General features: G+C 50.8%; 1 protein-coding gene across 4 annotated transcripts in view; it reads left to right on the plus strand.

Annotated features, from left to right (window-relative positions):
• The window catches only part of LOC141978325 (calsenilin-like), a 79,924-nt gene that overhangs the window by 61,814 nt on the left and 4,100 nt on the right, over positions 1 to 14,010 (plus strand). For all 4 annotated transcript variants that reach the window (XM_074940347.1, XM_074940349.1, XM_074940350.1 and 1 more), the window contains 5 exons: positions 7,168 to 7,292; positions 8,723 to 8,792; positions 9,596 to 9,666; positions 11,460 to 11,567; positions 13,408 to 13,512. In XM_074940347.1, the coding sequence (XP_074796448.1) occupies positions 7,168 to 7,292; positions 8,723 to 8,792; positions 9,596 to 9,666; positions 11,460 to 11,567; positions 13,408 to 13,512 (479 nt within the window). The remainder of the gene's footprint in view (positions 1 to 7,167; positions 7,293 to 8,722; positions 8,793 to 9,595; positions 9,667 to 11,459; positions 11,568 to 13,407; positions 13,513 to 14,010) is intronic.

The raw sequence follows: 14,010 nt of genomic DNA on the forward strand, positions 1-14,010 counted from the left end.
TTCATCCACAGCCCTCGAAATCCTGGCTCTTCTCCTGGCCCACTGGAAAATACACAGCAGAATGATCTAACTCCCTCTGCGTCTTTATATTGTGTTCAGTGGGCGTCGGATCTGTCCCCGTATCCGCCTGTCCATTCCTAGCAGCTCTCCTGTCTTGTGTTCAGAGAAGGGCTCAAACCTCAGCTCCAAAGACACTTGGACTTCAGGCTGTTGGGAATTCAGTCTAAATTTTGCAACCTTGTTAAGACTGTAGCTCCAAGAGACCCCAGTCAGCAGTGAGGCACCATTGTGCTGGGAGTTGTACAAACGTACTTCCATCGCCTCTGTTGAAATGCATTGCCCAGCCCTGCTGGGTTTGTCCAGGCACCTAGCAGGGTTCGCTCCTGAGATCTAGGCTGCAGTGTCTGAATCCAGCGGTATCTCTTCATTTCCGTGGCCTGATCTCTGTGACTATTGTTCGAGCCATCTTTGGTCACCTGTCTCGGACGTGCCGCTTACAGAGATCTCCATTGACCCATTCCCTTCTGCCCAGATCCTCAGACTTGAGTGGAGCTATGCTAATTTACACCAGCGGAGGAATTGGGCCCACATTTCCAATGATTTCCATCCTCCTGTTCTGTTCTTTTTGTCTGTCTCTCCACCGCTGCGTCCTGTACTGTGCAGTATCTCCAGCTATTCAAATGCATCTATTCCCATGCCTCCCTGTTTTGTACTGACCATTGATCTGGGGTTATATGTTCATGTGTCTTATGCTGCTTGGATGAAGTTCACCTCGGTTCGATGGGTCAGGCCAAAGCCTTTCAGCAACAGGCTAGATTCAGCCCTGCTGTAAGGACACACAACTCCATTGACTTCAATGCACTGGTTTGCGGCAGGCCTAAATTTGACCCAGTACATCCAGCTTGTATCATCCTCATCTCCTGTCATTTTCTCCTTGTCCATGTACCCAGCAGTGCCTGCCTTCCTGCCCCTTCCCCATGTCTCTGTCTATTGTGTGGTACCCGTTCTCTCACCGGCTGCTGCAGATGATTGACGTGATCAGCCGAATCGTTATCTAGATGGAGTGTACAGCCTGATATTGTGAGCTGTATTTGCCTGCTGTGTGTCCGGTTCCCAGGCAAAGTTGAATTAACTTAATCTTTCGGGGCTGGGGGGACGGCAGATAGCCTCACGAAGTTTGCACAGATCTTCAGGCTGTTTTTTTTTAATGTTTGTGAACTGCAGGCACTTCCAAGAGCCCTTAACCCCTCACAGAGGTTTGCTGCTGACACAATTGAGGCTCTGGCTTTGGGGGTTGCGAAGGAGTCGCGGTTCCAGCCTCTGTTAGTTTCTGATGAGCCAGTCTCCCTGCTCACGGGGCTGTACCATGCTCTGCTGCGCTACATACGTGGGAGGGATCCCTCCCCTTTTAGAAAGGGGATATGGAATTAAAGGCTGGCTGGAATCCCAGTGGAAAGTCCTTGCAAATCGAGCTGCTGAGTCTGGTGCCCTGTCTGCACTGAGGAAGTTCACTCTGGTATCAGACCACGTCTCTGAATGGGGAATGAATCCCTCACTTAGCACCTGACCCAAAACCCATAGAAGTCAATGGGCATCTTTCCATTCACCTCAATGGGTTTTGGGTCATGCCCAACTGCAGCCCTGGTGGTATCATAATCCTTGAGTCTACCTCTCGCTCTGCCAGCTGTTCTCAGCCTTGGGACATGGGCAACTCTCTTATGGTGCAGAATCCTCAACCGTTATCAGCTGATGAAGAAGGGAACTAGTACAAGGTGTTACAGCCACTATCCCACCGGGAGGGTGGACTGAGATAGACCCACCCACCCAGCGTGAGAACAAATCAACCTCAGCACCAGAAAACAAACAATGTAAAAAATCAAAACCAAACTCCCTACCCCAAACACAGACCGCCCCCCCCCGACCCCCCCAAAAAAGGGAGAAATGCCAGAGACTCCGTGTAGTCTGCTAGGGACTGCACTATTGCCACTGATTTTACATGGAAGGGGCTCAGATACTACGTGATGAGTGGCAGGATAAGATGGATGGATGGATGGATGGATGGCGAGAGATAGAGGCGTGTGTATGGGGATGGATGGCGAGATGGATGGATAGAGAGGTGCGTATGGGGATGGATGGCGAGATGGAAGGATAGATGTGTCTGAGGATGAATGGATAGATAGGTGTGTATGGGGATGGATGAATGGATAGGTGGGTGTGTATCAGGGTGGATGGAGAGAGATAGAAGGGTGTGTATGGGGGTGGGTGGAGAGATGGATGGATAGATGTGTCTCAGAATGAATGGATAGAGGGGTGTGTATGGGGATGGATGGATGAATGGATAGATAGATCACATTGTTCTGGAATGTATATGAAAATGAGAAAGAAGGCATCATTGTTTCTCATTTTCAACATGTTGGTGACTGAAGAAGAGCAGGGTTTGTGGTTGGGTCTGGAGCACCTCTGTGCTGAGCTCCAGGCATGGTGCAGATCTGTATTTAGAGTAACGAAGCTGGGGGTTGGTGGTTAGAAACGACGGAAGGGGGTTGTGAGGAGCTGGTGGAGTTGCTGGATAGAATGGGAGTTGATACAATGTCAGTTACACTTATGAAACCATAACTGTGCATTTCCAGACTCTCACGCATCTTGTTTATTGAAGGTTAATGTCAACTTAGAATTTCTCAGATTTCAAATGTTTGAGAAAAGTCTTGTTTTTCCTTCAGAAAATGATAGCAATTTGTAATCATAACTTCATCTGAACAAGATTATTTGTCTGGAATTTCCTTATTTTTTGAAAATAAAGCTATAGGGAAAAGCCACCGGTGCTGGGTGGGAGTACTTATTCTCCACCAAGTAAGTAAATTGTATTATATTCTAGATGATAGCTATGTTCATTAGCATACAATGGTCTGCTGGACAGAACTGCGTCAAAGTTTCTCCAGCCTTCTTAATGCCATCCAGCCCAGCCAGTTCAGCTCCAGACTAAGAGGTCAGCAAACTGCCCTGGCAGACTTCTAAAAGTCCTTCAACCCAGCTAGGTCAGCGGCAGACTTAAAGATGTCTGTATGCTAGCCCTATAGCCTCCTCAATGTCTTTGAACCAGGTTGCTTCTGCAAAGGACTTTAAGGAGTTCTGAGGGTTCTTTTATGTTGAGCAAGCATGTGGCAATTTAGCAAATTATTCTGTGGTTTGGGGTTTTTTGCTGCAAACTCCCCCCACCCCATTCTTTTCCAGAAATGGTGAAATTTCATTTTTCCAGATTTCCAGGAGATTCTCTGTGCTTTCTGTTTTCCAAACATGCTGTAACCCTTCCATAAGTCACCAAGCCCAGTGCTCTTTTACGGGCAGGACAGGCCTCCAAACAAGAGTTTTGGAAAGGATGTAAATGTGACGGGTTTGGTCACAGAAACCCCCTTGGGACTGTCACCTGACATGCTGAATTTACCTCTGAGCCCTTTTTCCCTGCCAGCTTCAGACTCCAGAACCCTGCCTTGTTGAGCCAGACACGCTAGCCTGCTGCAACCCAGACCCAGGTCTGATCCACGCCCCCAAAGCTGCAGACTTTAACCAAAAACTGCTTAGTAGGTCACCTATCTCCAGCATCCAGACACCCAGTTCCCAATGGGATCCAAACCCCAAATAAATCTGTTTTACTCAGTATAAAGTTTATACAGGTTAAACTCATAAATTGTCCGCCCTCTCTAACACTGATAGAGAGATACGCACAGCTGTTTGCTCCCCCAGGTATTAATCCCTTACTCTGAGTTAGTTAATAAACAAAAGTGATTTTATTAAGCATAAAAAATAGGATTTAAGTGGTTTCAAGTAATAACAGACAGAACAAAGTAAGTTACCAGGCAAAATAAAACAAAACACACAAGTCTAAGCCTAATACCTTAAGAAACTGATTACAGGTAAAATCTCACCCTCAGAGATGTTCCAATAAGCTTATTTCACAGACTAGACTCCTTCCTAGTCTGGGCCCAATCCTTTTCTCTGGTACAGTCCTTGTTAGTTCCAGCAGACATCTTAGGTGAAGCGCAGGGGTGTTCTCATGACTGGAACCCCCCTTGTCCTGCTCCACCCCCTTTTATAGCTTTGGCACAAGGCAAGAATCTTTTGTCTCTCTGGCTCTCCACCCCTCCTTCTAAGTGGAAAAGTACCATATTTAAGATGGATTTCAGTATCATGTGACATGGTCACATGTCACTGTAAGACCTCATTCTTCATTACCCATGGACTGGCCCACACACACGCAAGACGGCTTGCAGGTAAATAAACCATTTACAACCAATTGTCCTAGTCAATGGGAGCCATCAAGATTCTAAGCCACCATTAATGGCCCACACTTTGCATAATTACAATAGGACCTCAGAGTTATACTTCATATTTCTAGCTTCAGATACAAGAATGATACATGCATACAAATAGCATGAACACACTCAGTAGATTATAAGCATTGTAATTATACCTTACAAGAGACCTTTTGCATAAAGCATATCCTAGTTACATTATATTCACACTTATAAGCATATTTCCATAAAACATTATGGAGCACAATGTCACAGTCAACTCCTTTCAGTCCTGATTATTTACAAAGAATGTACAAAGTTCTGTTCCCCTGAGCACAGCAGGAATGAAACTGGAGATAGTTTCCTTGCGCACAGTTCCAAGCCTCTTTCAGCCAGCACTCTGCCCAAAAGCTCCCTCTCTAGAGCCACGTTCCCAGTGCTTCTCCAGGCTTTGTCCTTAGCTCTCTGCTCCATCTTTGTGGTCTGTTTTCTCCTTGTCCCTCTGTCTCACAAACACACACCCCTCTGCTCAAAACAATACCCAGCAAGGCCCCTTCACCCATGTAGTTCAAGGTCCTGAGCACCCTCCTATGTGCCTATGTTTTGGGTGCAGGCTGCTATTGTTTCAGCCACCTGATTCCACAAAGAAGCTCAGGCCCAGATCCTCGAAGGAAATCAGATTTAGGTGCCTAAGTACTAGGGTGACCATATTTTCCAAAGGGGAAAATGGGACACCACCTGAAGCTACCCCAGGGCTCCCCGCTGTCCCCCCCCCCCGCGGGGCTGGTGTCGCCCCCCTGCAAGTTCTTCTGTGCCCTGCTAGGGTTCGCACCCCACTTTTTTGGCAAAACTGGTCATTGGTCCCGTTTGCTCTTGCCAGCTGATGATCAGTGGGCAAAAGCAAAGGGGACAAATGCCCAGTTTTGCCAAAAAAGTGAGGATGGCAGGGACAGGGCTTAAAAAAGGGACTGTCCCAGCCAAAATGGTAGGCATGATCACCCTGCTAAGTACCTACATCTGGGCCTTAATGGTGTCTTGCAACTATCGTAAGTGAAGCATGGCAGTTATGCTCCCTCCAGTTTCAATGAGGTTTAATCCAACCCATAACAACCTATTGGGGGGTCTGGAAGTGACTTTCCTTTGGGGCAAGTTGTCCCATCACTGTCTTCTGCTGCGGTTCTTGCACCTTCCTCTGGAGCAGCTGGTGCTGGCCTCTGTCAAAGACTGGGTACTGGGCCCGATCCTTGGTTCTGATTCAGTCTGGCAGGTCCTGTGTGTGCTAGAAATTTCATGGTTCTTGTCCCTGGGATACGGAGCTGGGGCCAGGGCAGTTCTATGCGAAGGACTGAACTAATCTTTCATCCTGTTAAGTTTTACCGGGAGGTGAAAGGCATTGGGGAATATGAGCCTGGCAGAGCATTTAGGATCGGTCGCAGCTGTGCCTTGAACATAATGTTACCCAAGTGCCTTGTCTGATTTCAGGGCCCTGCGAGTTGTTCGCAGTCCCAAGCCTGCCTTTCCAGCCAACACTCTGTGCCCAAAAAGCTTTTTTTCTTAGCTTTGTCTCAGGGCCACATTACGGTGCTCTCAGGCTGTGCCTGCTTCCCTGTCTCCCTCCAGGCTTGTTTCCACTACTACGGTGCGTAGATAAGCCGGCGTCACCCCCCTAGTATGGACACATCCTGCAGCAACAGAAAGGGTTTTTCCATCACTGCAGAAAAACCACCTTCCCGAGCAATGGTAGCTAGGTTTATGAAGCATTCTTCCATCTGCACCAGGGGTTAGGTCAGTGTCACTACAGGGCTCAGGGGCATGGATTTTTCGAGGATGGTCTGCTCCTTTAAGGACCAGGGGTCTAGGACCAACCAGTCCTGTTCAATTATCAGTCCCAGCTGTAAAGGGCTCAGGTGAGAGAATAAGCTGCAGGAGGGAGGGTGGCACCTGTGACTGGCCCTGGAGCAAAGAGAAGTGCCTAGAGGCCCCTGCAGCCTGTGTTGATCAGGGGAATAGCTTTGTTTTGCTTTGTAATTTTTCTATTTGAATTAATAAATGGTGCCCTGAAGGAAGGGACTGCAGGAGGCTTTGTCATGGTGTTGAATTCTTCCTGGGCTATTAAGACCGGCTAGCAGCCCTATGCAGACCAACCTGGATGCATACCCCTCACCTACGGGGTGCTTCTCTGGAGCCCCCTGCTCCCCTGGACTGGAGGGTCTACGACTCCCGTGCACAGTGGGTCTGTGTGTTGTTGTCCTTTGGCCTGAGTGGTGAGTCAGTATCTGGGGCTTTGCCAGGCTGTTTCCATTAGGAGGAGAAATTGGTGACGGGAGTCAGGCATTTCTTTGGTGCAAGCCTGTTTATTTCAAAGAATGTGCACAAAGTCCTGTTTCCCGGAACGCAGTAGAAGCAAACAACAGCAGGCAGGTTCCTTGCTCACAGTTTCCAAGCCTGCTGTTCCAGCCAGCACTCTGCCCAGAAGAAGCTCTCTCTCACTTGACTTCCTCCCAGGGCCTCGCTGCCAGTGCATCTCTTGCTTTCTGCTGGCTTCCTCTGGTCCCTTACATGCATACACACACACAGATCTGCAACCAAATCAATGTCCCAGCTAAACAAATGGGTATTTAATTGCTCCCTCATTTAGCCTGAATGAAAGATGGATAGCATGCAGCTTCAGCGAGGTCTGTGATTGCCCATAGATCTAATCATCATCATCATCATAATAATTAATAAATAATACTTAGATCAAACACCTGATTGCTGGCAACCAATAACCCTCTCCAGCACAACCGTATTCCTTATTCCCCGCTGTGCTGGGGTTGGACTTTGGGAGTTTGTGTCTCCCTTTCTGCTCGCTCACAGAGTTTGTCTTGTGTCATTCCAGACACCAGCGACAGTGACCTTGAACTTTCATCTGTCCGGCACCAGCCAGAAGGGCTAGACCAGCTGCAAGAGCTGACCAAATTCACCAAGAAGGAGCTGCAGTCGCTGTACAGGGGCTTCAAGAACGTGAGTGTCTGTTGGGTCCTTCCCCCAGCCCAATGATCCCCGAGAACAGCTGTGCCTTGTGGCCTCTGTTGGGCTCCATCTGCTGCCCGTATGAGACTGGAAACCGAACCCTGGAGAGGTGGGAGCTGGCTGAGATGCAGCCTTGGGGGCTCAGGAAATTCATCCCGGTGCCGAGTGCGCGCACAAGGCCGAGGCACCATTTAAGTCCTGCTGAAGCTTGGAGGGCGAGATATTAACGGATCTGATAGGAGATGGAGTGGTTTTGGCCTGAGCCTTGTTCATCCCCCGCTCACTGAACTGAGGAGCGGGGCGTTGGGTGAAGGGGATTCCTAATGCGAAGTGCGAACACTCGGGGTACGTTGACCCTGCTTTGGGGCGTGATTACAGCCCAGGTAGATATCCTCCCGCTAGCTTAGAGCGAGCAGCAAAAGCACAGGCAGCTATGCGGGCTCACCCTGCCCGCTCCCTGGCTGTGTCCTTGGGCAGCCACCCCCTGTCCTGCTGTGGCTTCCCTGCTATCGTTACGCCGCTCGATCAAAGCTACCGCGGGAGCGTCTGCCCATGTTGCGGTCACACCTCTGCCTGCAGCATAGGCTGGGGGACGCAGGCTGAGAGCGGAGTGGATGGCGGGGAGGGAGGAGGATGTATTACAGACCCGAGCCACCTAGCATGAGTGTGCTTGGTTGGGGGTTCTGTTCCTTCTCGGTAGGTTTTTCTACCTCGCTCATCGCTGTTGTTCCTGAGCGCCTTCCAGCCGTGCGTTAAGCAATGCACCGAGACATCTGTCACCATGGGGACGGGGTGGGCGTATCGGCGGGGAGAGGCGGTGCACTGGCATGAGAGGGGGGCCAGGAATACCAAGGTGCATGGGGTCAGGGTTCAAGGAGGGAGCATAAGAGCAGAGAAAAATATAAGTAAGTATTTCTTCACACAACACACAGTCAACCTGTGGAACTCCCTGCCAGAGGATGTTGTGAAGGCCAAGACCATAACAGGGTTCAAAAAAGAACTAGATAAGTTGATGGAGGATAGGTCCATCAATGGCTATTAGCCAGGATGGGCAGGGATGGTGTCCCTGGCCTCTGTTTGCCAGAAGCTGGGAATGGGTGACGGGGATGGATCACTTGATGTTACCTGTTCTGTTCATTCCCTCTGGGGCACCTGACACTGGCCACTGTCGGTAGACAGGATACTGGGCTAGACGGACCTTTGGTCTGACCCAGTAGGGCCTTTCTTATGTTCTTATGCCCTAGGAGGACGGACGTCCTGGGTGCATTGCAGGGCAGATGCTTGTTGCATGGCAGAGCCATGGGGCGAGAGGAGAGTCTTGGGTCCGGCCGGTCTGGCTACATCTCGGTGCCTGATCTGTGGGGAGGGTGATGGTCAGACCAATTGGGGGCTAACCTCCTGGCGATGACTTCCCTCCGTAGGAATGCCCCAGTGGCCTGGTAGACGAAGACACCTTCAAGCTGATCTATGCTCAATTCTTCCCTCAGGGAGGTGAGTTTGGCACCAGTCCTCCCCCCACCCCACCCCAGTGACCTTCCCAGAGCAGGGAAAGGGTAATATCTAGCGAGGCACCAGGAGCCCAGAGCCTTTATCCCAGGCCTGTCCCAACGTTGCTGATGTCCCACTGCGAGGAGAAGACTCTTGTCTGCAAAGTTCCCAAGTCCTTCCACTGAGGCTGGGCCCCAGGCTCCTTTGTCGGCAAATATCCACAGCAGGAGCCAGCTGAGCACTGCGCCTAGCCCCACACCTGGCCTGAGCAGGGCATAAAGTAGCCAGGGGTGATAAAGGCACTGGTATTTTGCAGCATCTAGAAGCCCGTCATGCTAGGCGCGGTACCCTTGGATAATGCAGAGCTGGTCCCCACCCCGAATAGCTGTAGCTTTACATGTCATTTCCCGTTGCTAGCTAAATAATTATCCTAGAAACCTGCCTACGTCCACGCTCGGATCGGAGGACGCGAGCTCCCCGGTCACCCTCACTGTGCTGTGAGATTACTCTTATCCGCTGGGGTTTCCATACGGGCAGCAGCGAAGATGCAGGACAGTCCAATGGTTAGGGCCCGTGAGAGACTTGGGTGCAATTCCTTGCTCTGCCACAGACTTCTTGTGTGACCTTGGGCCTGTCTGTGCCTCGGTTTCCCCTCTGTGCAATGGGGAGTACCGGCCTCACAGGGGCGTGAGGGTAAATGTGTTTAAAGAGTGTGAGGTGCTCAGATAAGTCCCATCGATAATGGCGGGGATGGGGAGGAAAGTGCCAACGCTTTCACTGGGTCTGTCTTGTTTCTCCTCTCCCAGATGCCAGCATGTACGCCCACTTCCTGTTCAACGCCTTTGATGTGGACCGGAACGGAGCCATCTGCTTTGAGGTAAGATCCCAGCTCCCCCTTTCAAAGGGCCAGGTGTTTTTTAAATGGTATTTAGGAACCTAATGAATCAGCCCACATCCTCAAAGGTATTTAGGCGCCTAACTCCCCTTGGGAGTTTGGAAAAGGTTCCCCGTTGTGGTTGGTTATTATTTGTATTGCAGTAGTGTCCACAGGGTCTGATCTGGGTATTAGGTGCTGCACTAACACAGATCCCTGCCTTGGAGAGTTTGTAATCGGAGACTGCCAGCTCCAAGTGACTGTTCAAATCGGAGGGAATGGGGGTTAAAAATGGCCCAAGTGAGAGAAAAATCTGGCCCACTCATTCTTGGCTCCCTGTCCTAAAGTGTTGTGTGGTGGCTGCTGCACACTGTGAAACAGCAGCTGCGTTCAACCCAGAGGTGGCTGCATTTCAGTGCTGAGTGGAGTGACTCACGCATATACGAAAAGTGACAACGCACCTTTAACAAGCAATCAGGGCCTCAGCGTTACATCTTGTCCAGAGAAGGCCCCGCCACTGGAAGTGCTGTGTCCCGTAGCACGATGGAGGCATTGGTTCAGGAACATAAGCCCCTCCTGAGTCACCAGCACCTGTCCTGCCACCCTCGATCTCCCATCCAAGTACAGTAGAACCTCAGAGCTACGAACACCTGGAGAATGGAGGTTGTTCGGAGCTCAGAAATGTTCGTAACGCTAAACAAAGCATTCTTTCAAAAGTTTACAGCCGAACATTGACTGAACGCAGATGTGAAATGTCACTGTGCAGAAGAAAAATTCTGCTCTCGCTTTATTATTTTCCTAGTTTACATTTAACACAGAACTGTACTGTATTTCCTGGGTTCTTTGGTCTCTGCTACTGCCCGGTTGCGTACTTCTGGTTCCCAGTGAGGTGGGCGGCTGACGGGTCAGCTCGTAACTCTGGTGTTTGTAACTCTGAGGTTCTACTGTACTGCTTTCGGGGCATGCCTGCTTAGCGTGAGATATAGCCTGCTATCTATCTGAGCAGAGTACACTAAACATGCTTCGGGTAATACGTCAGACGGGATTTTTATTGTGGGGCAGAAAGACTCTATAACCAGACTAGGCCCCGTTTTGTTAACCGTTCAAAATTAGCAGATCATAAGATCAAAAAGCCATGAGCTGTTTTTTCTTATTTGGTTCATACATACATACACGCAATGTATATATATTGTCCAAATAGTTAGTAACATTTCCAAAGAACTGTGGGATTGTTTTAAATAAAGACGATATATAAATATAAGATCACACTCATGTGAGTGTGTGTGTGTCTATATAAAATCATTCTTTTATTTAGTAAATGGATGTAACACAAATCTCTCAGCCAGCCAGCCACCAAAATGCCTTTTATTTCATTTCCAACTTGGGAGGGGGCAGTTAACGATTTTCATTTGGTTATTTGTGCTCTGTGCCAGGTGCGTTGAGCAGTAAGGAACCAAAGAGGGTTTTTTTGTATTATTATTGTCAGCGAGGGGCACTCAGCCTCAGGTGGGTAGCGAGGTGACTAAAAATAGACCCGGCAGAGAACAGAAACAGGATCGATAGGAAAAATACCAGGAGAGTTTCATGGTCGATAACATTTCCGCTTCACCTTTTGAAAGGTCATGAGCCGCCCCCTTTTAAAGAGCAAGTCCCAGGCACCAGCTGCAAAACTGTTGTTTTCCTTGGGGCGTTGGTTGGAGGGTGGTGGTGGGGGTTGCTTGCTATATGTTTGCAGTTGTCCATGTGCTGGGTTGTTTGCCTGTCCTGCTAAGTCTCTGCTTCGGTCTCTGTTCCAGGATTTTGTCGTCGGCCTCTCCATCTTGCTCCGTGGGACCGTGCACGAAAAGTTAAACTGGGCTTTTAACCTCTATGATATTAACAAGGACGGCTACATCACCAAGGAGGTACCTGCAGCTGGGCTGAGGGGAATGTGGCTGCGGGTATGCGTGAGGTTTGGAAGGAGACCAGCTGGCGGTAGTGGCTGGTTGAGTTTTGCCAAGCGTGAGACCTCAGATCCACCTCCATGGCTTTGACAAGGCGACAGCCTCTTTCCAAGTGCCCATAAAACCCCAAGTTTGCCCCCCTTCCCCTAGATCAGCGCGTGAGCCCTTGTGAAGCCCATAGGGCTAGAATAACAGCTGAAATCACCAGGCCAGGCCGTGACCATATGTCTGAGGCTGGGAGAGAACAATAAGCAAATGTGGCTTTCTTTGATGGTGCACCGTATGGCTACCTGACGTGGACCTGGTTTACTCATTAAACCTGCAATGCTTCTCACGTCCTGTGGGTCACATCCTTGCCCCACTGAAATCAATGACTAAACTCACGTTGACGTCACTGGGTCCACGACTTGGTCCTGTGCGACAAGTCTGCCGAGTCAGCAGAATTCTGTAGGTTCCCGTGCTGGCTATTCCTGCTGTGAGCCTCTGGAAGCCACCTCCTCCACACCCTACTGGCCTAGCTTCCCCACACTAGCGAGGAGCACTGGTTTGCTTTGGTGCTGCTGGTCGAGGCATCCGGAGCCTACTGCCTGCCCTAGCATGGTCTGTGTCGATGCTCCACTCCCTTGTGGTTTGTTTACCAAAGCGAGGTTCACGTCATGCACTGAGCCAGTTTATGGAAGTATTTGGTCCCTGGCTATGATCTGTGGTACCATATTAGGGGCCACGTTTGCGACACTGAAAGATCACTTCCAAAATTCTGCCCCCTGGTCGTGCATTCAACTGCCATATGTGAGGACAGGCTTGAGGCAATAATCTCTATGACACCACGCAGCGCAACAAAGCAGGAGACAGTCCCTCACCTAGACACAGCTCCCCCCTCTTCAGGTTTGTACGAGTCTTAGATGGCAAAGCCTCAACTGGCTGCATCTCCAGAGGCTTCAGCAGGACGCAGCGCTGCCTGCCAGGAGACCTCGGGGGTTAGTTCAGTGAAGGAGCCATCCTGAGCTGAATACTCCAGCTTTAGGAAGTAGTGCCCTAGGATAACTAATGACCACAAGTGGTCAGGACATGGGGTCTGTGTCTTGATGCACTGCCAACAGCACAGACCTCCACAGCACCCTTCCCGCATGGTGGACCCCACCTGCTGTATCCCTAACACGGCTGTGGGACCCTGAATGCACGTACCCCCCTCCTCAATCCTCAGAATCGTTTCCTGCAGCCCCCTGGTGCTCCGTGGAGGTCTCTCGTTTAAAACCCAGACCTACCCTGCTTAGCTCGACAAAGTCACAGCACAAGAGAATAGATGACTGTTAACTAGCACTTTTCCTCAGTCGATCTCAAAGCCCCTTACAAAGGAGGTCAGTAATGTTCTTCCCATTTTACAGATGGGGAAACTGAGGCACAGAGCGGCGATGTGATTTGCCCAAGGTCACCCAGCAAGCCAGTGGCAGAGCTGGGAATTAAACCCAGGTCTCCTGAGTCCAGTGCTCCGTCCACTAGACCGTATTGCTGCCATTTGCCTGGAGGTGGGCAATGGGGGACGTCTGGTATTGTGGCTGGGATACGCCTAAAATCCCCGGGCTCCCACTGCGCAATGGTTTCTCCCACTCCCCCACTCAATGGAGTTAACCCCTCTGCGGGGATGCAGCTCATAGGGCCTGCCGGGAAACCCATTGTTTCGCCCTCATGATTTTCGATTGGCCCTGATGCCGACCTGAACCTGGCCGAGACCGGAGCACGGTGGTGGGCTTTGTTTGGGCTGCCTCCCCATGCTGAGCGCGTCTCCCTCGTTCTCTGCCAGGAGATGCTGGCAATCATGAAGTCCATTTATGACATGATGGGCCGCTACACGTACCCGGTCCTCAGGGACGATGCCCCTGTAGAGCACGTGGAGAAGTTCTTCCAGGTAAGTCAGCTCGTAGGCGCCTTTTGCTAACCAGGGCAGTGGGCTTGGGCCACACACCCGTAGGTTCCGAGTTAGCCAGAGGGCAGAAGGGCCTGGTTCCTCCAAAAGCCCGGCCGCAGAGGGCCTGAGTCTGGTCTTGCTTAGCCTGGTGTAACTCAGAAATGGTGTCTTGGAAGTCAATGGAATCACAGGTGCTGACTTGTATATTTCCCGGTGGGTGCTCCACCCCCACTCCGCTTGAGGCGCCGCCCCGTCCCACAAGGCCCCACCTTTGCTCTGTCTTTTCCCGCTACCCCCCCACGCTTTCCCCCGAGGCCCCGCTCGCCCCCTCCTCTCCGCCCCCCGGCTCCACTCAGCAGCTCCCACCCACCGAACAGCTGATCCGGGGAGGGCCCCGGGCCGGAGCCAGTGTGGCTGGTGGGTGCTGAACACCCCCTACCTTTTCCCCCTGGGTGCTCGGGCCCCAGAGCCCCCACGGAGTCGGCGCCTATGCGTGGA

The sequence above is a fragment of the Natator depressus genome, chromosome 26 (assembly GCF_965152275.1).
Source record: "Natator depressus isolate rNatDep1 chromosome 26, rNatDep2.hap1, whole genome shotgun sequence".
In the NCBI taxonomy this organism is placed as follows: Eukaryota; Metazoa; Chordata; order Testudines; family Cheloniidae; genus Natator; species Natator depressus.